The 25,011-nt window shown below is 40.9% G+C and overlaps 2 protein-coding genes across 3 annotated transcripts; one reads left to right on the forward strand and one right to left on the reverse strand.

Moving 5' to 3' along the window:
* Positions 1-11,034, reverse strand: tbc1d31 (TBC1 domain family, member 31). Its single transcript, XM_020091013.2, has 23 exons — positions 10,641-11,034; positions 9,826-9,966; positions 8,835-8,950; positions 8,454-8,632; positions 7,039-7,190; positions 6,743-6,902; positions 6,348-6,548; positions 6,048-6,212; positions 5,795-5,874; positions 5,532-5,678; positions 4,977-5,110; positions 4,647-4,780; positions 4,340-4,519; positions 3,971-4,203; positions 3,762-3,834; positions 3,525-3,604; positions 3,291-3,426; positions 2,752-2,844; positions 2,306-2,434; positions 1,914-2,108; positions 1,075-1,144; positions 774-977; positions 1-445 (listed from the first exon to the last, which is right to left on the reverse strand). Exons 1-23 carry the CDS (start codon positions 10,709-10,711, stop codon positions 291-293), a joined length of 3,228 nt encoding a protein of 1,075 aa, XP_019946572.2. The 5' UTR covers positions 10,712-11,034; the 3' UTR covers positions 1-290.
* A 1,761-nt stretch (positions 11,035-12,795) lies between these two features.
* On the forward strand, positions 12,796-24,627 carry LOC109632260 (grainyhead-like protein 2 homolog). 2 transcript variants are annotated; one of them, XM_020091462.2, is made up of 15 exons: positions 12,796-12,938; positions 13,412-13,595; positions 13,691-14,116; positions 14,348-14,403; positions 15,849-16,101; positions 16,246-16,357; positions 17,078-17,172; positions 20,018-20,176; positions 20,301-20,358; positions 20,612-20,751; positions 20,921-20,958; positions 21,842-21,933; positions 22,032-22,117; positions 22,272-22,336; positions 23,509-24,627. In XM_020091462.2, the coding sequence occupies exons 1-15, from the start codon at positions 12,931-12,933 to the stop codon at positions 23,621-23,623; spliced, it is 1,887 nt and encodes a 628-aa protein (XP_019947021.2). In that variant the 5' UTR covers positions 12,796-12,930; the 3' UTR covers positions 23,624-24,627. The 2 variants fall into 2 exon arrangements, with proteins under 2 accessions (XP_019947021.2, XP_019947023.2); XM_020091464.2 differs by having other exon boundaries at positions 15,849-15,999.
* Positions 24,628-25,011: the final 384 nt, after the last annotated feature.

Here is a 25,011-nt window from a genome sequence, read left to right on the forward strand (position 1 = left end):
AGATTTTAAAAAACAATTTATCCACAACAGGTTTTAAATAAGACAAATGATATGAAAACATTTTATTACAATCCAAAATGAAGCATAGAGCACAAATAAACATGTAAATGACAAAATTGTGTGAGTCAATATCCATGTAAATCAATGACCTGAATGCATGTAAAATAAAAATTAAATAGAAGGTGGTGTGATAATTAAGTCAGAGCTTGATTCACTCTTTCTATATTGCCAGATCGCTTGAAATTAGAAAATGTTTTTCAGGCACAATGAAGATGCAGAGCATTTTGTGGTCACTGGGAGACAGAGGAAAATGTGTGGACAGACTGTGAAGAGGCAGAGCTGCCCTCTCTGGCTCTGGCCACTAGCTTCTGTCTCAGGTCTCTGATTTCCTTTAGCAGTTCTCTCTCACTGCTGTCCAACTGGGCCCGGCCTCTGTCTAAGGAGACTTACAGAGTAGAGAGAGACATAAGGACAAACCGGAATATTAGCCACACAAAAAATTATCAAAGTGATAACATTCATTTTTTCACATTCTGAATGAAACAAGCATTTTTAAATTGCACTTTTAAAAAAAGTAAAATGAGATCTCTTTTCCTGGTTTTGCTATGGTGACTGATTAATATATTTTGCTACATTGATTTTGTGGTCTCTGAAACTGACCACTATCTTGCTGTGATTGCACCAGGAAAACACAATAATGTGACAAAAGTCACAATTATAAAATATATTACTGTAGCCTTTAAAAACAAGATCATATATATTTAGTGACTTACAGTTGGTGGAAGTGCTCTCTGAAGGTGAGCTGCTGTTCAGACACAACATGTCAGTTCCTGCTTGTCTTGCAGTGGTGGCAGTGTTGAGTTTGATGGCCCGACTAGCTCCGTTGACTTCAACATGACCAGCGGTGGTGGTGCTGGGTCTAAGTGGGAGTCCTCTGGTCAAACCTGGGGACCTTGTCCTCGTATGTCTCTGGTCAACTGATACAAAGCAAACACTGTCATACTACATCCATGACTGGAAAGTTCAATTCACCAGCCACAAACAACACTGGTGTGTGCTTATGCGTGCTAATACCTGCGTCTGCTGAAGACCAGGCCTGTCCCTGCTCCTGTAACTGGGCTCTTGCACTCATCACTTCTTCCCACTGCAAATGATCAAATACTGACTAAATGAATAACAGTAGTCAATGAACTTATGTTTGCAAATCCCCCAGTTTGTCTTCATTGATAATTCATAATTAACTAGGGCAGTGCCATTTCTAAACAGGCTGTTTGATTGGCCTGTGGTGATGCTGGTTGCAGCTTTCTTTCTGTAACTGTGACAAAAAGGAAAGGAAAAGAAAAAAAAAAGAAAAAAAGATTGACGGATGAAATAAAAGAACTGAAGCTATACAAAGTATTGCATTAGAAAAGCCTGTAAATTATGGTACAGCAGATGTAAGTGTATTTTAAAAAAGGGTAAAACTGTCCAAAAATAAAACTTAAAATATAGAACTAGAGATATAAAAGTATAAAATCAAATAAAGATAAACATGGTCAGTAATGGTGACAGTCTGGCAGCCTAGTGACTTACGGTTAATGCGTTAGTCACACACATTTCACCATATCTGAGAGGAGTTGTACAGGCGTATATGGCCTGGGGGATTAACCACCACCTCGTCCAGCATTTGATGATGATGCTTCTTACACGCGACAGTTGAAAAAACAAGAAGAAAACAAACATCTCCCAGTGAAAAAGCTGTGTCATACACGTAGAGGACACAGATGATTTGATGCTGTTGTGAACGCGTCTGTGCAGAGAACCCCTGCTGTGAGGCAAACTGCGGGTAAAGTCTGTAGCCAATCCTCTGGATTTTACCCGGAGGTCATGTCTGAAAACGGCAAAACATACTCTTGAACATACGTTGTTCTCACCTTCCTTCCTGCCACATCTCTAATGGTGTCAGCCAGTCTCTCCTGCTCTGCCAGGGTTTGCCTGTGAACCTCTGCCAGCCTCTCCCTCTTCCTCTTCTTCTCAGTGTCGACCTGCTGCAGCCTGTCCTCCACATCTCTCTGCCAGTCTGACTCTAGGCCAAGCTGACATGCCTCTGCCAGGGATTCCTCCAGGATCTGCAAGTTTAGAAAATCTTAATGGAAGAGGAGATCATGGCTACCTCTGCCAAAATCACAGTTCGATTGATGTGAGGCTTTCTTGTAAAACCAGAAGTTACGAGTGTATTGAGATCTAGTTTATATATAAAAACAATATATATAATTTTTTTTTCCAAACTCATTTCACAGGGTCCATACTGGAAAGTGTCATTCACCTGCATGTTTGTCTCAGTGCAATGCAGCAGCTCTGTGAGGCTCTCCTCCTCTCTGTCTGCCTTCCTCATTCTTATCTCCACCTCCTCCTCCACTTCTCGTCCCATGCGCTCCTGCTCCTTCAGCAGGTGCTAAGGGCAAATGGTCATGGGAAAAAAAAGATGTAAACAGAACATCATCAACCAAAGGTCACTGCAATAATCTCAAGGTGCCTATTACATTACTTAACAGCTGCAACTTAACACCCTAAACCTTACTGGCAGCCCGGTTACTACTGTTACACAATTTCATTTGATCTATATCAAGAAGGAAAGAAGCTTTAACTTATAACATTATATGATATTAGAATTGCAAATACATTTCTTGGTTGACAGGAAATTTGTTTGACTAACAAAAGTAAATACAAGCCTCAAAAAAGATGAGAGGTTAAAAACGAGGCGTTCATCACCTGTTCAAGTCTTCTCCTCTGAGCCTCTAGCTCCATCTGTCTGATCTCCAGATCCTGGACTGCTGCAGCCGATTCTTGCTCTCGGAGATCCATCTGTAGGAGGACATGGAAGCAGCTGATAAGTTTCACAAATTATTTTTAATGTGATACATTTTATATTGACCAAATTAAAGTAATGCAGCATCGAGTCACAGAGGGTGAATATAGAACGGATGCTGATAATGAAATGCTGTCATTTTTGAATCTTACCTGAAAACCCTAAAGTTTTGGTATGGACAAGATTCCCATGCTGCTTTAATAACTTATACTTTCTTCAATTGTTGTAAATTTTAACACAATAAAGCTCTGAAATGATAAATTCAATTCAATTGATTTGTATCGCATCAAATCATAACACACCAAATTTGAAGAAATTCCCTCAAGGTGTTCCTGAGATATCAGGTTCACGATAAAGGGACAACCTAAAAACATAATGTCTCTGGCCACTGGTTGTTGCTGGCGCGGACGCATATAAATCAACCACAGAACACTGTTTTTACCTTTCTGATAATCTCCTGGTCTAGTCTTTGTATCTGTGAGGCTCTCAGGTCCTGCTGGTGTTTGAGGAAGCGTCTTCTAGATGTGTCCAGCAGCTGTAACTCCTTCACCTTCAGCTCTCTCTTCATGGCTGCCAACCTAGGGACAGAGCAGTGTCAACAACCATTTTCAAAACATCAACATCATTGTGTTTCTTATAACATAACTATAGAATTCTCTGTGTCTTATGCTTTTACTTTGCCTTCTGCTGTGTTAGTTTTTCCTCTTCTTGTGCCAGGATGTTTCTGCGCTGTTCCTCCGCCTTTTGTAGCAGCTCCTGTGTTCAAACCAATCACGTACCTCGATTCAGTTTGCTTTCAGTTTCTGTGCAAAGCCTGTTTCATATACAGATACACTGTATGAGCACGCCAACAACCTACACTACAGTAAAATCTACTTTAACTGAATTTTGAAAAGCTGCACAACCCATCAACCTGTTGAGTATAATATGCGTCCTCTTCAGCTTGACGACGAACAAAATCTGCCCGAAGTGCTGACACCTCCTGCCTGTTAAGACAACACATATAAACTAACATGTGATGCATCTTTGCACAGCAGTTGCTTTAAATGTTATTATCCAACATGAGCTTCAGTTAAATAAATAAAAAATCATAAATCAATCACTCATCATCATTTCTCTCACCTCTCACTGAGATACTCCATCTCCTGCAATCGTATCTTCTCCCTCTCCTGGCTCTGATATTCCACTATGAATTCTGGGTAATGGTTGAACAAGGGGTACTGGCCTTTTGTCAGTGGTGCGAAATCAGACAGCAGAGTCCTGGGATGGATGTCTGCAGGCGTGCTGCTCAGCAGCCGGTAGGCCTCCCTTATCATGGCTGCCACGTCCAGGTTGTTTCGATGGTGAAAAAAATACTGAGGTCAAAAGGACAGATGAGGGAAAATTTAATGGAGGAGGAGAAACCAAATATTTTGTTAAGTGACCGTGGGAAACCCCTTTGGTTATTTTCAGAAGAAAGAAAAGAGAAAAGAGAGATGGTAGATTAGTTACCTCAAAATCCTGTTTCTGGGAGCAGAGAAGCAGTGGCTCACGGCAGCAGGTGATGTAGGACACACAGGCCATGATCAGGAAGGACGGATGGTTGGAGAAAACATTGTCAAAAAGTTGGAGCCACTCCTCTCGAGTCAAAACCTCTGAGAACAGGGTCTCCAGCAGGGGCCACACATAAAGCTGGGGTAGACACAGAAATGCAAAATAATGTGTTTAAAATTAACCAGTCAAACACGTAGTCACATAGATGTCTGACCTCTCGTCCACCTTTCTATTCCGGCTGCATGTAGCTGTGTGTTGCTGATACCTGGGAAGTGATGCCACAGTCCACCAGGTGTTGTAGCAGCTCCTTGTCATGATGAGCCAGCACGTTCTCCGTCATGTTCAGGATGTTTAGAGGAGGGTTAGGGAAGTACTCGAACCAGTGCTGGCACCAGTTCACTGCAAAACAGCGTCTGAGTAAACAAAACTCCAACTAGCATGTTTAATAAACTGACAATGCCACATGACATTCGGTGACCTTATAAACCACAATGAAAACTGTACTTTGGAATTTCAAAAAGCTCTTGTGGGAAAATGCTGTTTAATGCAACCGAACCTTGTTTTTTGATAATTCTGTACGTGTTGATAAAAGTACCTATGAATGTTGCCACCACCTCGAAGCAGAGCATTGGGTTGTTCTGGAAGAGCTTCACAAAGGGGAATGCCACCAGGGGAAGGTACTCCACCTCTCCAAAGATGGCTGCCCAATGAGCTAAGGCAGACAAAACCCTGCAAAGAAGGTGTAATTGAGGTCTAAAAAATTTGGGAAAATCTAAATGTGAAAAACTTCTACAATTAAAGGTTCAACTCTATATTTAAAACAAGTTGCAGGTTCAAGTTAGAGTGACTCATTCAGGCATTTGAAAGTGATGGTCAAAACAAGTTTAATCTTTACTGTTCCTCTCTCCCTCATTACTGTGTTTCTGTACTTTGAGGACCATTTTAAGCATAGACCCTACAGAGTGATTTGACCTGTCCTCAATTTCGTTTTAGGGTTAGGCATTAAGTTGTGATGGTTAAGGTTATGTGTCGTTATGTGTCTTTGTGTGTGTGTGTGTGTGTGTGTGTGTGTGTGTGTGTGTGTGTGTGTGTGTGTGTGTGTGTGTGTGTGTGTGTGCGTGTGTGTGTGTGAAGGAGAGAGAGGGAGTACCTCTGAAGCCCTCTCTGTAACTTGTGACTTTTGATGGGGTATTTATTGTGCAGGGTGAGGTAGGCTGAATGCAGGCCTTTATCAGTCAGACTGCTGTATGCTGCATGGTTCTCTGGGAGACACAGCAAAGACCGCCACACAAACATCCTGCAACACAGATGCATCATATACATCTTTAAAATAGATGAAGGATATGAAACACTCTTAAAGATTCACTGGTATGCATGTTTTGGTCATCAGACACAATTGAATCCTACATTTACCTGTATTTAGAAGGATATTCTCCAAAGGTCTTCAGCAGAGCCACCAGTCTCCTCTTATTCAGACCAGCTGGTAATTCATTCTGTTCAACGCATGATACAGTCACTACACTGGTCAGAGGGGTGGGGTGCTTTGTTTGTGAGGTGAAGATCTTAATGTTGAAATAAAACACTGCTTTGCATAAAGAAAATGGAGACAATTACAATATATGCAGTCAAAAAACAAACACTTAAAAACACAAAGAGAACAAGCTACCTCTTTATCATCAGTTGTAGGCACAGCAGGAGGTCTTGGTATCTTCACCCGTGTCCTGCCTGAGCTCATGACTGGTCTATGAACAACCTCTGACCTGACTATGACCTTTGACAATTCCTGGTGAGCATCACCATCTGAAACTACTGCCACCCTGGAGAGAGGAGGCTGGGTGAGGGCCAGAGAAACACACAAGCACGCACACACATACACACACAACATGAAAATATGAACACTTAATAATCAGCATCATATCAGAAAACTCTTGTGGATCATTGCACTGTTGTCACAACTGCCTCTCACCTTGTTTAATTCCTGTGTAAGACTCTGGACATTGTAGATATTGATGCTGCCATTATCCATGATGGCCACAACATGTCTTCCGTTGGGGCTGACTGCCACTGTGGTAATGGCGTCGTCATGGGAACCCATGTGGAAAAGGAGCTTGCAGGTGTGAATGTTGATGAAACGCATTATACCATCCTGGCTCAACACACCTAGTGTCTACACAGATGGAAAAAAAGCAATGAACGCATGACACATATAAACAGACTACAGGCTCACCCACAGACACACAAACAGAATCTCTTAAAGGAAAATAATGTCCAATATATCTGAAACTAATTTTTGAGACTACATGGCAGAAGAACGGAGGAGATGAGAGGAGGTGACGTTTACTGGCCGTGTTGTCCGTGTACCTGGCTGACTCCTCCGTCGAAGCTGTCTGGTAGAAATTCCAGCTGTCTGACTGTTCGGACCTGCGTGGGCATCTGTATCACCCTGACCAGCTGTTTGCTGTCCAGACACCACAGGTGCAGCAGGTTGGAGCGCCCACCTGCTACAAGTCTCTTTCCATCACTGTCAAAAAAGTCAGTGTTTGGTGAAGCCTTCTGATCCCTATTTACCCTAACTTTTATTTTGCTTATGAAGTGTAGTTTTATGTAGTCAGAAAAATACAGCAAAAAGGTCACTGGTTGTGAGGTGAGAGACCCACCATGTGACAGCAAAGGCCTTGTAGGAGATTTTAGGTCCACAGTCAGGAATAGGGAGCTGGTATTTGCACAACAGTGTGTCACTCTCCCAAGCAAAGATAGAGTCATCACTGAAACAGCTGAGGATGGTGTTACTGTGAGGCAGAAAAAACACCTACAACATAAAGAACAGGGTTTTATTACCATAACAACAATTTAGTGCATCCCATTAATTTACAAGACATAAAAGACCTTGTTTGACTAAACAACACTTTTACAGACTTCCTCAGATGAATGACAACCTTCATCAATTGATCAAACTACTATTTTCAAAGGCAGAGTTTGAGGAAAGGCAGGGGGGCATTACACCATGTGATAGTTTGTTGTGATTTGCAACATTAGATGTGAGTTTTTGTGCATTCAGTGATTTAATCAGCTATCTTTCTGTAATAAAATGAGCAATGATGGACATTTTGCAATTTCTAAAATGCAGAATTTCAAGTAAGGCTTCAAAAATTTTGAATGTGACTCAAGCATTACTTCAAATTTACTTGAAAAAAGTGCACTTCATATCTCAGAGACAGGCAGGTATGTGCAGCAATGTGTGATGATCAGTGTGTTTGTACCTGGGGGATTACGAGGGCGAGTGTCAGAAACCTGGCCCCCTTGCACCCAAAAGAAAATCGGCTACAAATCCACCCACCTTTTTGACATTTTTGGGCCTCAGAGAAACTGAGTGGCACACAAGTGTCACAGAGTGAGACTTCTGGATTTCAGCATCCTGTGCATAGGTATGTGCAGAAGCAATTAGGTAGGACGAAAATAGAGATGAACCTCTTATACAAAAGTTTGCACAGTAACTGAAATTTCATACCTCTCTTTGTTGGAGCAGAGATGGATCTTGTTAAAGCCTCTTATGTAACACCTGTTTCACTTGAGCATCTTTAAAAGACTGTTGAAATGACAGCTATCCAAATCTGTGATCCAGTCAGCACTGACTGTCTGTTGGTTCTGCCACTTCTGAGAGACGTTTAGCTACAATGTATTGAATATGGAACTGGCTGCGTTGACCGATGGTAGAAGCGTCCCATCACTTGGGGTTCTACACATTGAGGTTGACATAGCAGCAAAGCTATCACCTGAGATGATAGTTCAATTCAATTCATTTCAATTTCATTTGTATAGCTCCAAATCTTGTTTACTTCTACACTAGGTAGGACAATGTTTATTTATTGTACATATTTTACAAGCCTATTGTATCAGGCAACACTATTGCCATTATAATATGAGTGATTGATATCTCACTTTTAAAAGACTGTGGTTCAGTTGTGTGACCTCGTACAGTTCAAAGTTGTCAGAGCCCCCCCTGTGCTAATGTTAAACTCTGCCTCTGACTGTCTGTAATTATTGTTTTTACTTGGTATGTCTACACATTTACCTTCTGTATGCAAAAAGACTGTCTGATGTTCAGCTTCCTCTTCCTCTGGAAGGTGTCCAGGTCCCAGAGCTGTGCCGTGTCTGAGGATGTGGTGATGGCATATCTGCCTGAGCTGTGGACAGAGATGGATGAAACTGCTCCCTCGTGACCTCGCATCCAACTGACCAGCTGCTTCGTGTCTGTGCAAACAAACAGAGGGAAAACTGTATTGAACAAGTTTATTTTCAGTTAATTGTGGTGGTGAGGGATGGATAAAGTGAATGCATCATGAATACAATAAAAGTAAAAAAATAAATGTTGTATCTTGAAAACCTTAAAGCAGAAAATATCCCTTATATCAAAATAACAAAACAATGTGTTATATGTACGTGTCCATCCTACCTTTGTCAAAGCACTTGATAGTGTAGTCAGCCAGTGCCACAATGAGCTCTGTGGTCCTGCGGAGGCTAAAAGCAAGAGCAGTGCAGGCCTGTCCTGTCTTCTGCACCAGACGAAATCTACCCAAAGAAAGAAAAAAAAAAAAAAAGGAGTGGATAAATGTGAAAGCATGCTGGGTTTTAGGGTAATGGCTGACCACTTATTTTGTCCTCCAAATTGAAAGGAAAACATGTACTCATTTGGCTGACCCTTGTAGCCACAGTTACTTACTACTGATGGACACTAAAACACAGTAAGTGCTAGTTTAGGATGTCAGAGGTATGAGAAGAGGAGGTGCTGTCAGAGGAGATGAGTCCTTAAGGAGTTCTTGACGATAAACAAAAATGTCCCTGTTCTGATTGCAATAGGTACAGCAGATGGTTTCCACTATTGGGGAACCACCAACAAGAACAGTCTGGACTGTGATTGACTTGTGTGCAAGGATGGCAACAGCAAACAACGTTCTATGAAGAAAGGCAGTAACTTTACTTTGGGTAGCCAGCGGAGGTCAATGAGGAGCTTAGTGACATACTCTAAGGCTGATTGAAGACCAGACGCTCCACTGCATTCTGGACCATGAGGGTGCATACTGAGTTGGGTAAGGCTAGGTTTTTCTTATGTTGTATAGTGCAAAGTTGCATGACTGGGGTAAAAATACAAAATGGTAAGAAAAGGAAAGCTGGTCAAATATGGCATCCAGCTTTCTCACAAATTTAGTGAGGGTAAGAGATGAATAGGCAATTTAAATGTTGAAAGGGTCTTGGAGAGAGCAAGTAGATTAATTCAACTAAAGACATTTTATACATTGCAAAGAAAAGGGGCATCAGCACTGAGCCTTGGGGGATCCCTGTGGAATTGACACATTAAGGGAATGTCTGGTGATTTGAATCATTTTCATGTCCATATAGATGGAAAGAAAGGGTGTCATTGCATCATTAGCATGATTGTCAATCACCTGTTTCTACTAATGTCAAAGACATAGATGTTTCCGTGGTGATCTCCAGCCAGAAAGGAATCTCCTGTGGTGTCAAAGGTCACATGGAGGAAACGCACAGTCTTGCCCCGCTGAGTTGTGCGGGCAACTGTCACTAACACACTGAGGAAGACAAACAGCACATGTTAATAAGAGAAGAGCACACTCAGACATCACTGAGATTAAACTCAAAGCCTTTCAGTTAACTGTGATTGCTCTCTGTGATTATAATTCACCCTGAAAAAAGTGGCAGAAACACTGCAGCAGCTTGTCTCATGATCAAACTTACTTTGAGTGCAACTCATCAGCATTTGTTAGTTAAATATGGCCAAGCCAATTATCAAAAATTGTTACAATTTAATTTTCTTTTGAGGTTGACTAGTTAATAGCTGCACAACTGGACAGTTACAGAACTGTTACAGCACAACAATAAATATCTGATTACTTACCCATCCAATTGTGAGACACAGCAAATGGTAATCTGATATCAGACCATATAACAGATGATATCTGATTTAATTAGGATTCTATCTAAACTGATAATTTAGATTGGACTGAGTGGCTGAAGTCCTTTTGTTTTTAATGATCTGTGTAAATAAATCGGACTTGATTAAATGACATCTAAGCGTCTTTCTGTACTGAGTTTTAGCTTTGAATATCTGTATTTTAATTGTCACCATGAATGCACAGGCATGATGACTGAACGAACTCCCCACACAGAGACCACACTGATGACCCCCCCAGCATCAGATACAACAACAGACTCGTCCTGTGTCGTTCAGACGTTTCAAACCTGCCTCTTTCCTGCTCTTGGTTTCCGATGCCACACGTTCCCCTCTTCTTTGTTCCCTATGTCCGTCACCTCCATTTTACAACGCTTTTACAAACCCAGGGCAAACATTTGGAGAGCAGAATAATTTGGACTGAACTTTGTTTCTCCGCGGCAGCTAACAGAAACACGGTGCGCTAACAGGCTAACCGGCGAATCGCTGCTCAGGCGAAGTAAACGGCGCAAAATTCGAAAATTCACAGTGTTTAGCGATAAAGTAGAGAAGCCGCAGAGGTTATCGATAAAAGCTCGGTTACGTCACATCATATTATTCAGAGTTCTACAGTAACCCACAACTTTGAGAGATAGTGTGTGCACAATTCTCTTCAAACTGCAGTTTCGGGAGTTTTTTTTGTGTTGATGACGGTTATTGTGTCGCCAAAAGTTGACGTAAGAGGTAAACAGAGTTGGGGATTGTGGGAAACGTAGTTCAAAAAGCTCACGGAGTCTTTTATTGTAAATAGAATTCTTAGCGTAGCCAGAAGTTCCACTTCAATGTTTTGGTTTTAGTATAACATTATTCTTATGATTTTATCATTACATCTAATTACATAATAATTACATAACATTGTTGATGGCTATGATTTCAGAATCAGAATCAGGAGTATTAATCCCTGTAGGGAAATTCAAATGGTACAGAGCCCCTGAGAAAGAGGTGAAGCAGCAAAAGCAGGTATAAACAGCAATATAAAATATAAAAATCAAGTAAGGCTAAAAGAAATAAAAGATAGACATATGTAGAAATTAAGACCGGGTATGTATAGATTTACATTTGTGCATGAGTAAAGTAAGTTAAAGTTAAAGTTAAAGTATACACAGTATACATTATTAATCTTTATACTTTACAGGTTGTCATTGTACAATTTGACAGTCACGGGCAGGAATGATTTCCTGTGGCATTCTGTCAAGCAGCGTGTGTGGATGAGTCTGTCACTGAACGAGCTGCAGAGGCTAATCAAGATATTATGGAGAGGGTGTGGCGGAAAGTCCAATATTGTCCTTACTTTAGACAAAGTTCTCCAACAAGACAACAGCAAACATGATGGCACTGGACACAACAGACTCATAGAACATCCGCAGCATCGTCCTGTCTATGTTGAAGGACCTGAGCCGTCTCAGAAAACAGAGACGGCTCTGGCCTCTTTTGTAAATCGTGTCCACATTTAATAGAACAATGGCAGCTGTCCCCCAAATATACGAGTTGGTCAGTCAGATCAGATTTTTAAAATCATAATTGCCATTAAGAATCTTTCAGAAGCTAAATCAAGTTAAAGTTGTGTGAGTTCATGTGATCTGCAGCAGCACACAACACATTCTATCATTTGATGTTAAAAAGATGTGCTGTGTATTCTTTGCTGCTCATGGAACTCCAGCAGAGTGGTGACTCCTCTTCAACATGAACATTGTAGATGTTGTAATGTGCAGAGCACGTAATTTTTTTATACGTTTTTCATTTTTAAAAAATCAAATCGTTCATCCCTAGCTGTTTTCTTTCAAAGTACAAACAATACTAGCAATCAAACTTTGATTTAATTTGGAATGACTCCAAAACAAAAAATGAGGCCCTCTTCCATCCTTTTTGCAAAGGACAAGCCTTGAGGCCATTTACCAAACAAACCTCAGAAAAAAGAATTCACCATAACTAAAAGCAGTCACAGTCATGTCCTTTACCTATTTTTTTAAAAAGCCTGCTGTGTGTGGAGTCCATATACAGCATTAAAGTATTGAGCTTATATGTCTCTGCCTGCATCGTGCAAAATTAAATGAAATGTTCACCACAAGGTGTCAGGGTGCAGACAACAATAAAGAAACACAGAACAGTTATTTTTGACCTACTGTATATTAACACACATGATGATTTAGGCTGTGTTATAAAAATGTATATAGATGTATATTGTCATTTCAAAATTCCCCTCATTTTATCTGTTCAAGTGGATAAAAACAGAAAAGCAGGTCCCGCCTCTTCCTGTCTGCGCCACCTGTGTGAAGCTTTAAACCAATGAGCTCGGACACGTTGTTTCTGCTTCGACCTGTGCGGTTTCTGCTCAGTGATGCGCTCAGAACGAACCAGCATCCGTGTGACTCGACTATAGTTTGTTGCGTAAGGACACGAATGATTTGATTCGCTGTTTGAATTGAGACGTTAAATATGACCCGCCTCTTGTGGGCCCTGGTCCCAGGCGAACTCACCTGCTCCAACTAGAAAGTCCAGTTTCTCCAGCGAGTCTCAGAGAACAGCAGCGAGTGGTGGAGGCAGCATGGACAGGTAAGACACAAACACTCATTTAACAGTTGCTCTGTGAGAGATGAAATGCCCTAAATGCATTACACAAACAAACTTTACTGGATTAATATAATGGTGTTGCTACAGGTAGTAAATATTTCACTCTGAATATTAAAAACTGTGCCTTTCTGGGACTGAGCTCTTGTGTCTTTACTGCCAACTAATATCTTTTTAATCACTCATTTACTTATTGATCTTTTTATTTTGATCATGAAACAGTAGTTTGTCACTTTCAGCACAGACTCAGCACACGGTTCTGTTATTTAGATGTGGTAAATACAAGCAGTTGAAATTAACACACTTCACACGCAGCAGACGATTAGATGGAGGTTTGGTGAGAAACAGCCTGGGGCAGACTTGGTGGCTTGGCAGATGAGGCCTGGGTTAATGACAGGCTGTCTTTGTAGTGACAACATGTCTTATTGTCTCTTCCCATTGTTTTGCTGTATTCTCAGTAAACGGCTGGTGGTGGTACCAAACGAAGCGGCGACCCCCTCGGGCAGGGTGTTTAGCAGTGATGATGAGGTGTGGAGGGGCTACCTGGAGAACCCTCTGACTGCCGCCACTAAGGCCATGATGAGCATCAATGGGGACGAGGACAGCGCAGCAGCTCTGGGACTGCTCTATGACTACTACAAGGTGAGAAAAGTGTTAGATTACATACAATAAATCCAACACAGTGCATACTGATTTGTTACTGATTTTATTTTTTGTATCTGCTATAACCTTGTCAGGTTCCTAGAGAAAGGAAACTCGCAGCCAGTTGTGTAAAACCCACAGACCCCTCTGCTCTTGGGCCCAATAGCTGTGGTAACTTGGAAATACTAGATCAGCATCTTCAGGCTCTTAGATGCATGCCTGTCAACCTCTCTCTAAACAACAGCACCACCATACAACACCAGGGCTCCAAGTACGGAGCTACTGGCCTTACAGGAGGCACCAGAGGAGGAGATGGTAAAAGTGAAGGTGGGGTATCTTTTGCTCTGGTCAAGACAGAGGGACAGAAGCCCATGAGAGTGTCCTCCTATCCAGCAGAAACTGGAGAGCATAGAGAGATGGTTTACAAACAGAGCTGCTATGATTTGTCCTTGTCTGGATACTTGAAAGATGAAAGGAGAAGCACACCAGACAGCACATATGAGGAAGCTGTGGAAGAAGAGGTGAGTGGAGGTGGAGTATGTCTTGCCTTACATTAATTGTTCTTTTAGCTTGATGTCAATCAATCAATCAATCAATGAAATGTATTTATATAGCAGGGTATCACAACAAACAGTTGTCTCAGGTTACTTCACAAAAGTCTGAGATCTTAAAGACAAAATCCAACTTGTTCCACACCAAGCAAGCATGAGTGATGTGTCATCGTTTCCATTGCATATCGTCTTCTTTCACAGATGTACCAGAAAAATCCCTCGTCAGGACCTGATGAATCCCACTGGATTCAACCTGGGTGAGTTATAATTCCAATACAAACAAAATCTTAAAACATGTAGAAACTGGAAGTCAAAAATATTAGCACTTTGTATGACAGTATAGAGAATACTCTGATACAGACGTATTGAAAGATAAGAAAGAAAGGTAATGCTCTCTAATCACTGTTTTTGTCAAGTGCCATGAAAAGACAAAAACTAACAATGCATTAAATACACCTTCCGCTGCCTTCCTCTATGCCTTACACTGGAGCTCTAGGTAGAGCGCTGAGTATTTTGCACACTCATGCATAGACCCCTGTGAGACTTGGTGTTAATAATCTTACCTGAGTGATCCGATGGTCAGTTCAGGTCTCAAAGCACCCAAATGAGATCCGATCACTCTGATGCCATTCAAACGTGGTCTAGGACACATATGTCCACTTTTTTTTCTGTGTGAACACAAATTGCCTCTTGGGCCACATATGGACAGTCCAGTCAGCTGGTGTCCTCTGACCCACTACAGGTTCATCTGCTGGTTGTCGCAAACATCTGCTGGTGGTTGGCAACTTATCATCACACTAGTGTGGAAGACCTTTAAATGTCAAAGGGATATTCACCATCTTGTCCTATGCTATAAAACAATGAATCCAACATATTTTACTTTTCTCAGTGCCCATACATTATCAGTATCTACACTGACTGCCACATGATGATTTCTATTTTTTCTTGCGCGGACTTGCACTGGTCTTTGTGAACACAAATGACATATCTGACATAACCTCCTCCTGTTCCACACAGACATCATGAAAGCATTTTCACGTCATCCATAATAGTTTGGAACGACAGCCTCAACAGCCAATCATGGAGAAAACCACAACACATAGTCAACAAATATCACTCGCACCCCCCCTCCCATCAGTAGGATCACTATACAACAAAATGCACATTTACAAGGGCACCATAAATAATCTATGACCCCTCTCATTGTACTCACCACCTGTTCCAACTGTTGCCCTCTAAGAGGTGATACAGATCTTTGTTTACCAAATCATCCTGCTTTAAAAACAGTTATTCCCTGAAAGCTGCAAGGACCCTGAATTCCCTGCAACAATCATGAACATGCACTGTCACCTCTGTCCATGTAGATTTCTAGTTATTTTTTCAGGCCTCCAAGCCGGCTACAGCCGCTGGCCAGATGCATTATATTTTGGGATTGCCCATCCGTACGTACGTCTGCACAGCTCTTGAGAGAATCAAAGGTCAAGGTTACGGCAGCGTCACGTCCCTTTCATTTTATTTTCATCTGGCACAAAAAAAGGCTCCATTGAGGAAACACGTGTCAATCGGACTCAAACATTAACTGATTTGATTTTAGCGGTCAAAAGTAAAGGTCACAGTGACCTTATTTTATCTGTGGAGATGTTCCAGATGTGCATCTTAATGATGGCTTGTCAGATGGTTCCACATGTTTGTGTTCTTACAGTGACAGTTTCCAGTACAATCTGGAGGCCAACATGTCGCTGCGACAGGGAGAGGGACCCATGGCTTACCTCAACCGGGGCCAGTTCTATGCTCTGACCCTGTCTGAGGCCACCTTCAGTTCAACCCAACGTCAGCACAGAGGCAAAGTGCGGGTGAGTCGACCGTCACCTTCACAGGGGCCTGATGGGAGCCTACGCAGTAGTGAGCAAGGCACCATGGGAGGCTCTGAGCTGCAGTGGGACAGTACTGTACAGGTGAGGGGGGGATACAGTGTAGAGGTATATTAGTGTTAGCTTTATGTTGGTTAGCATGAAACCATGTCATGCTTAGAAATGTCATATAGAAATGTAATATGTAATATGGTCTTTGGCCTGATGATCCCGTGTCCTGCACCTCAGAGTGTCGTCATGGTTGTCTTTGGGGAAGACAAGTGCAGAGACGAGCAGCTGAAGAATTGGAAATACTGGCACTCCCGTCAGCACACTGCCAAACAGAGGGTCCTGGACATTGGTAAGATGATGCTGTTATACTTATCACTGACTCACAGCTCAGTGAAGAGGGATTCAGTAGGTCTGCATTTGCATAGATATTAACTGGAGAAATAGGCTGGGGCCTGGAGGAAGGCCATGTCCTCTCAGCAAGAGACAGGCCTCAACCTGTGGTTTCAAACTCTAAGGAATGAACCACAGACTTCACATTGGTGACTTTGTCTGTGGCAAATTCATGCCAACATGAACAGAGGTTGAGAGGAAATTATGGGAATCTATATCTAGCGTTAGATTTATTATTTTATTATTTTCCGTGAGAAGATGCCAGATTATTATCTGTTTTTATAGATGAGTTGTTTTAGGTTTTAAGCAATTTGGACTACACTAGCCAACTGTATCCAAAGTAGCCTGTATAAATATATATAGAAAAATGCATATGTGTGTGCTACTATAGTTGTATTTAGTACTGTATAATGGAAAAACTTTCACCGTCAGTAAAATGTAAAAATCGATAAAACAGTATTACAATCATATTTATTCCCAGCAGAATCAAAATGATTATTTTTGATAAGTGAAGTACATTTAATTCAATATTTGTATACTTTTAGTTAGGTGTGATTTTGAATTCAGTATTTTTACATTGTTTTTATCATTGCTTGTGTCCTGACATGTCATAATAAGGGTCGACACCAAACTTCCCTGAACCCAAAAGTGTGTCCTCTGATCTTTACTTCTCGTGCAGCCGACTACAAGGAGAGTTTCAGTACAATTGGGAATGTGGAGGAAATTGCCTACAATGCTGTCTCTTTCACATGGGACGTCAGTGAAGAAGCCAAGGTAAATAAAAAGCAAAAGAAGAATGGTGAGATTGTACTGGGATTAAAAAGCAATTTTTCAATCTTCACTGGATAACCCACAAAGATTTTTAACTTTTTAAAATGTATAAAACAAAAACAAAAATATATTATTTATTTAACTCTTGCTTATTTGTTTTGGTGCTCCAAATTATGGTCGGGTGCATCCTAATCTATGAAGTCCAAGGATCTGTCTGTAGAAATCTGCAATAGAATAGTGGCAAGTTATTGGGTATGAAATAATTATTTCTAAGGAAGTTATAGGTCTTTGTAACAACTGTACAACTGATGGTCATGATGATACGTCTGTTATTGTCAGTAGGTATGCAGGCTCACGTGTCTCTACTATCACTTCCCTCCTCTCTCTGTGCCACCAAGACAATTCGGTTTCCATTATTATTAAATCAGACTCCAATTAGTTGACGTATTCATTTTTTTTTTTTTTTCAATCATTTGTTGTGGCATGGCTTTGCTGTCGCCAGGCAACAATAATCACCCTCGTTTTAATTTAGTGTGAGATGTATTGATAGTGGAGATGAGCCGCTTCCTCTCTGTTTTGTGTTTGTTTGTGCCTGGTTAAGCGGACAGCATAAAACAGCCTATTTACTATGCCCTCATGAACCTGTAAACACACACACATACACGCACACACACACAAACATTTGCAGCAATGCTTTTACTACTTTTACCAGATTTCGAAATGGCTTGGGTCTGTGGAGGTGTGGATTTGTGGAGGTGTGTAGGAGGCTTGTTTGTGCTCCAGGCCTTCCCAGCGATCAGCCCTCTCCTCTGCAGGTTCAAACACGATGCTGTTAATGCTTGCGTAGTGGGAAAATCACTGTTGATCTACGGCTTCTCTACCGTTATCTGTCTTCACCGACCTGTTGCTCAGGCTGTTGATCCTGTTTAACTGGAAAATGAATGTTGGTTTACATGATCAGATTTAAAAAAAAAAAAAAAAACAAAAAAAAAAAAAACCCATGTCATTGCTCAATGGGAATTTTCTCCATTATGAAACTGATTGTGTTGTTTGAAGCAGTGGTTCTCAAATGGAGGTGATTTCGTGATTCATCCAATTTAAATTTTCATTATATATTGATGTTTAGCGTTATGGTTAAAATATTTAATATAAGAAATTTACCCCTTGTTGTTCTTTGGGCTATGTCAATTTATTCCAAGGGTGGTTTTCCCTGGGAAACAGAAAAGATCTAAACACTTTACAGTTTGAAGTGTCACTGCACATTTTATGAGTCAGGTCAAGATTCACAACAGATCTGAGCCTGACAGGTTATACAATTATACATCAGCTGATAAGAGGCAAATGATTGGTTTTAAATGTTAGAAAAAAGAGTGATACCTTTTCAATATCAACTATAATACACCAGTTATTGATTTACCTGATTTCAGATAAGAATAAATGACTGACATCACTTTTTAACTCTTTACTTGTGACCCATCAACTAGTGAGGTCATTTAAGCTAAAGTTAAAAGGTCAAGGTTTCAGATAAGACAGACACAAGTGTAATTCAGTAATATTTTGTCTCTCACCATCACTGTCAACTTTGAGCAACCTGTGTAAATCAATGTATTGATTTTTTTTTTGTTACATGTACCCAGACAGATATTCTCATGTATGTTCATGTTCCATTATGTTTAATTGTTTATTCAATTCAATTGAATTGTATTTGTATAGTGCCAAATCATAATATACATTATCTCAAGGCACTTTACATCGAAGGTCAAGACCTTAAAATCGTATTAATATAGAGAAACCAAACAGTTCCCACAATGAGCAGCACTTTGGAGACTGTGGAGAGGAAAAACTCCCTCATTAACAGAGAGAAACCTCTAGAACCAGACTCAATGTGGGCGGTCATCTGCCTCGACCGGTTGGGATGAGCAAAGAATAAGTGGGAGGAGAGGAGAGATAGGTGGAAAAGAGGGGAGAGAGTGATAGTGGGTGGGGGGAGAGAGGCGAGAGAGACCGGGAACACTTGAGCACCATCAGGTATCAGATCTGACTAGTTAAAATGTAAACAATAACAGTGTAAAGACTATTAATTATTATTGATAACAGGCACAATTCATGTCATAATTAATTACTTAAATATTGCAATTAATAATAGTAATAATGGTAAAAGTCGTTGTCCTGCAGTTCCGGAGTCAGAGATATCTGAAATGAGAAAGAAAAAGAGAGAGAGGGACTATGGGAGTACAAAGTGACATAGTTATTGACATGTATTAAAATAAATAAATGACTGTGGGGGGGCAGAGAGACAGAGAGAAGTGGAGAGGTGCTCAGTGGATGATGGGAGTTCCCCCAGCAGTCTAGACCTATAGCAGCATAACTAAGGGATGGTTCAGGACTCACCTGATCCAGAACTAACTATAGGCTTTATCAAAAAGGATTTATCTCCTTTTTGATCCTTTTATTTCAACATTGATAAACCTCTCACTTTATGTTTCTCAGGAGTGTTTTGTATATTGCTACTCTGTTGCTTTGTTCTCATATTTTGTGCTCATATTTGTGCAACATATTGCACTTCTGTCCATCCCCCACTCTGAAGTTTCTGTTATTTTCCCCCATTGTTAACCTATGAGATAAACTGTGATTTGTGAATATGGCCTATGCAAACATTTGATGTGATATATGTTCATTACTATAAGCTGCATATCAACTGTGTAGTTTACAAGGAGCAATGCATAAAATCATGCAGATATGAGAGATGCAGCGATTTCCATCACTAATGTATGACCACTGTTTGATAAACATCTCTTCCACTGCTTGTGTCAACATTTGGGCCCTCTGTCTTCTGTTTGTTTCTCAGGTCTTTATCTCTGTGAACTGTCTGAGCACAGACTTCTCCTTGCAGAAGGGTGTGAAAGGGATGCCCCTGATCATCCAGATCGACACCTACAGCTATAACAGCTGCAGCAGCAGACCCATCCACAGGGCCTTCTCCCAGATCAAGGTTTTCTGTGACAAGGTTAGGAAGGCTGTTGGCACAGTCCACTGCCTCGTCTGGTCAATGATGAGAGAATAATTCTTAACTTTTACTCTTTGTAAGCATTCTGCACTTTATGTCATGGTAATCTGCTGTTGCTTTGCAGGGTGCTGAGAGGAAGCTTCGTGATGAGGAGAAGAAACATCTCAGAAAGAGGGTGAAAGGTAGATAAAATGTTTTTCCTTCCCCTTTTTTAATTTGCCAGATAACAAAATGATGATATTAATTTCCATTATGTTCATCAGTGATAAGTCATCCAGCTTGATTTGAATTCTGCTGAAATGAGGTTGTAAAGCATTTTCTGGGAAATCATGAAATTGAATGAAATAGAGAGGACAGTCTGTGTAACCTGATGGTGCCTGTACTTGGACTGGTTGCCTGGCAACAATTGCTGAATCCACACTCTCTGGGCATTAGGGAAAAATGGCAGCTCGGGGCCAACCGCTAACATTAAAATGCCTGACTGCACGCTGTTCAAAGCCATGACTGACCTGGACTCCCAGCCTGTCCTCTTCATTCCTGACGTCCACTTTGGAAACCTGCAGAGAGCAGGGCAGGTGAAGTAACCCTTTAAGTGTCGCACTGACACACACACACACACACACACACACACACACACACACACACACACACACACACACACACACACACACACACACACACACACACACACACACACAGGAAATGTCCTGGTTCTGGCATAATGGGTTTCTTCGTTATTTGCAGGTGTTTGCTTTGAACACAGAGGAGGTGGACAGAGATGGGTGAGTTCTATCAGTGCTGTTATTTACACACAACTGGTATTCAATTCTGTTTTATTTTCATGAACTTTCCCTGCAGTTTCTGTATTTGTTTCATGGTTAAACATTTTTTGAAATTGATGGGGGACATAAATATTCTCTAATTCACATCTGATGATCAGATAATTTACCTAAAAGTAACCGCTTCAGAATAATCTAGATACACATTGACTTGTAATGGGTCATATGGCCATCTTTCCTTTGCACTGTCCTCTAAACACCTTGTCTTACACCATGTAGCTCCGTATTCTCAAAACCTCCAACATGTACAGTTTAGCACACAACTGAATCAGCTTTATTTGCCATGTATGTTTACACATACTAGGCACTTGAGTCTCGTGTAATTGTGCTCATTGTACTTTCACAGAGACACATAGAGTTAACAGCAGACTACTGCTTTGGGTTCAGACCATAGAGCGTTTTCACTTCCTCCCATTGGACAAAAATTAAGCAAAAACATCCTGGATACAAGTTCTACCATCTTTGCTTTTGATGTGATCTGAAGCCAAAGTTGCCGTGATAGGGGGATGGATCTGTGGTACAGAGGTCCCACTGATGCACGAGCTTCACCAGTCTCAGCTGTCAATCATGATGTTTCACCCCATTTTTATAGCATCATGTATTCAATTAAAACCACACATGCGCATAAAACAGAAACCATCTTTAAGAAAGATTTATTCAACATGCACGTGACGTTTTAGCCACCAGGGGGCCATCAAGATGATTTGGCTTCACACTTGGGAAGCCGTCATGTGGTCCATCTTTATATTCACTGTATGATGCTGCTCAACAAATGTGATATAGTTTTACTTTAAATGGTGTGTGTATGTGCATGTACATATGTCAGGACTGTTGTGGTGAAGAGGATGTCCTGTGTTGCTGAGGAGGCTGTCTGTCCCCCTCAATCTAAGAAGTCCAGAGTAGACCATGGAAGGAAAGGTTTGTCTTTTGCGTTCTCAATCTTTTTGTTGCATTTCAGTGACGGATATAACTGCATATAAATATGTTTTTGTTTTGTTTACCCTATGCCCCATTAGTTCTCCTGTATGTGAGGAAGGAGTGTGATGAAGTGTTTGATGCCTTAATGCTGCACACCCCAACACTCAAAGCACTGATTGAGGCAGTGAGTATTAAGAGTTGTACTGTCATGAGGTTTTAACTGTTCTATGCCGAAATAGAAAAAACCCATTAGGTCTATTGTGTTCATTGTAGGATTATCTTATTTTAGAAAACTAATTTGATATTTTATTAAATCGTTCAACTTTGTTCCTTCACAGATCTCAGAGAAATATGCACTGCCTGTCGACAAGACGGCCAAAGTTTACCAAAAAAGCAAGAAAGGGTGAGTCAAACTCCCCAGCAACAAAACAAACAGCAACAGTCTGCAGTGCTTACATTCTCACAATATGAGTGCTCACACGCTGATGTTTAGCAGATGATCTGTTTCGTGTGTCATCATGCTAACACGGTATTAAGCTTACAACACATTGATTGAAAACCAAATCATTGAAAAAAAAATTGTCTGATTGTCGATGATGTTCCGTCCCACATGGGATTACAAAACATCTTCTAGTAATACACACAAAAAACATAATTACCCCATCTACTTAAATTAACAATTGGTCTTGGTCGTTTGCAGTGTGAATACCTTTGGATAGTTTTGACTTTTGGACCATTTACAGTAAGTTGAGACAGCATTAAACAATAGAAGAAGAAAAAGAAGAGCAAGCAGGTCGCAGGACTGCTTGTAGTCTTCCCCTCCGACGATATAATGTTTGAACAATGAGGACATTCACATTTCTGGTAAAGTAATTAACAAAGTAAACTGGCTATTCATTTTATCCATTCAAACACAAAAAAAAAAAAAAATTACTCAAAATGACAACAAGCCAATGTAAGACACATGCCTGTCTGCAAACCAATCCAAGTATAGGTGGGCACATTCCACGTAGGTTATGATCTATGTCATATTAACTACGCACTGGTTTGGACTTTCATGTGTGTAATCATTTTTGAGACATTTCATTTTATGCCACAAACATCAAACTCATGGGGGCGCAAGAAAATAATCAAAGGATCACCATAATGGGGTACGCCCTCTAAGAACCGTGAATGTGGAAATTTGTATGCCGATCCATCCTGTTGGTCTGTAGTTATACCTTTCTAGTTTCGATGATCACTCACAGCACTTTACAGTACAGTTTTGCCATTCACCCATTCACACACACATTCATACAGTGCATCCATGTGCACCACTGGCTCTATCACCAACACACTGCTTGCACAGCCATCAGGGCCAATTTGAGTCGTATTAGAGGTCAGTATCTCATGAGTAATGGGGAAGACGGGTGTTGGATGACCTGCTCTGCCTCCTGAGCCACAGCCGATATTCTCAATTTTAATAGATAAATACAAACAGAATGTCTGACAGCATCTTCCCTGGAGTCACCTCATCAATTTGACTGACTCTGAGAATCAACCAAGTATTTTTAATGTCTGTGTTGTCTTCCTCAGGGTCCTAGTGAACATGGATGACAACATCATCCAACATTATTCCAACGAGGACACCTTCACCCTGGCCATCGAGAGCTCTGCAGACTCCTTGCGTGTGACTCTGTCGGAGATCTGACAGTTGTTTGTCGCAGCGCTGTATTCATCAGTCAGACAGAGGTGATCAGTGTTGTGTGAAGCCATGCCATGTGTAATTATTGAGTGATATGAGTGTTAGATGACAGCGCCATCATCATGGTAACAAACATTTCTGTACTCCTCACCTGCTGGAGTACGTGTCGACAACCTGCAATAGGAAGACAGGCTTGACTATTAAAAACTCATGGATCTGTTTTTAGGTGGGAAGAATCTTTTGATCTTTCCTGTATACCAAGCTTCACAAGTTTTCACTAGCTTCACTTCCTGACACTTCTTGTCTGTCTGTGACTGAGATATCACCGTAAAGCATCCATCCAGCCAATTTGCTGTGGTTTCACAGGAAGGGGACAGTTGTTATTAAATTAACAGCAGGGATGCTGCTGTTTGTTCCCTCTGCTCTTCTTCCTCTCACATCTTTCACCAGGAAGCTTTTTAATGACTTGACCGGTTTGTTATTTGCTGAAAGTCATCTGTTCAAGGTAACAGCTAATTGTTTTATATGTTTATAATTATTTCTCAACATGTCTTGAAAGTGAAATTTTTTATCTTTATTGGTTTTCCATCTTTGTGATTCATTTGTTCATATTTTTATATATGTTGATTAGTTTTCTTTCCATTTGCTGCCAGTGAAACAAGGGTTATGACAGGTTGCGATTACATGCTGATGTCTCATGGCCCATAAATTACATCAGGCATCATAATGGAACGAGGCTGCAGGTTTCCTGGATGCTGTAAAATTGTTAAGCTCCCTCTGTGTGCTGTGTTCATTGCTTTGTCTCTCCCTGAAGAGGCTGCAGTCATGTTTATGACATCAGTTTTGTAGATATAAACAAACCTTGTCCAAGGCAACTGTGGGACATCAGAGCTTCAGTCTTAACTGCTCTGTCCCTGTTTATACCTGATTCACCCACAGCTTCTCCATCCTCCACATGCCTCATGATCTGTGATGTATTTTAAATGAGCCAATAAATAATTTTATATGTAGTCACCTGTTTCTCTTAATTTTTTTAAATCCTGATGTTCACATTCCCCTTTACTATATTTACTGGAGCCTGCAGCTTATACAGAGTGACACTGTTGCTGAGTCACATGGTTCAGGGTGACAGCTCAGTTTCTAACAGAACTCCAGTATTTAAGATGTAACAAGATGATTCAGTCAATGTTCAGCTGTAGCACCAACTGTTGGTTTACAGTGAACTTATCTTTTGAAAGCAATGTTTTAATCAGAGGAAAATGGCTCTGAATCTGAGGAAGGGTTTGGATGGTTTGGGTCGATCAAAACTGATAATGATTGATACATAGATAGAGTCATTTCTATCGGATCAGTAATTGCAGCAGCATTGGCCAATCCACCACTTTGGTCCAGAC

This window comes from Paralichthys olivaceus, chromosome 13 (assembly GCF_024713975.1).
Source record: "Paralichthys olivaceus isolate ysfri-2021 chromosome 13, ASM2471397v2, whole genome shotgun sequence".
Classification (NCBI taxonomy): domain Eukaryota; kingdom Metazoa; phylum Chordata; class Actinopteri; order Pleuronectiformes; family Paralichthyidae; genus Paralichthys; species Paralichthys olivaceus.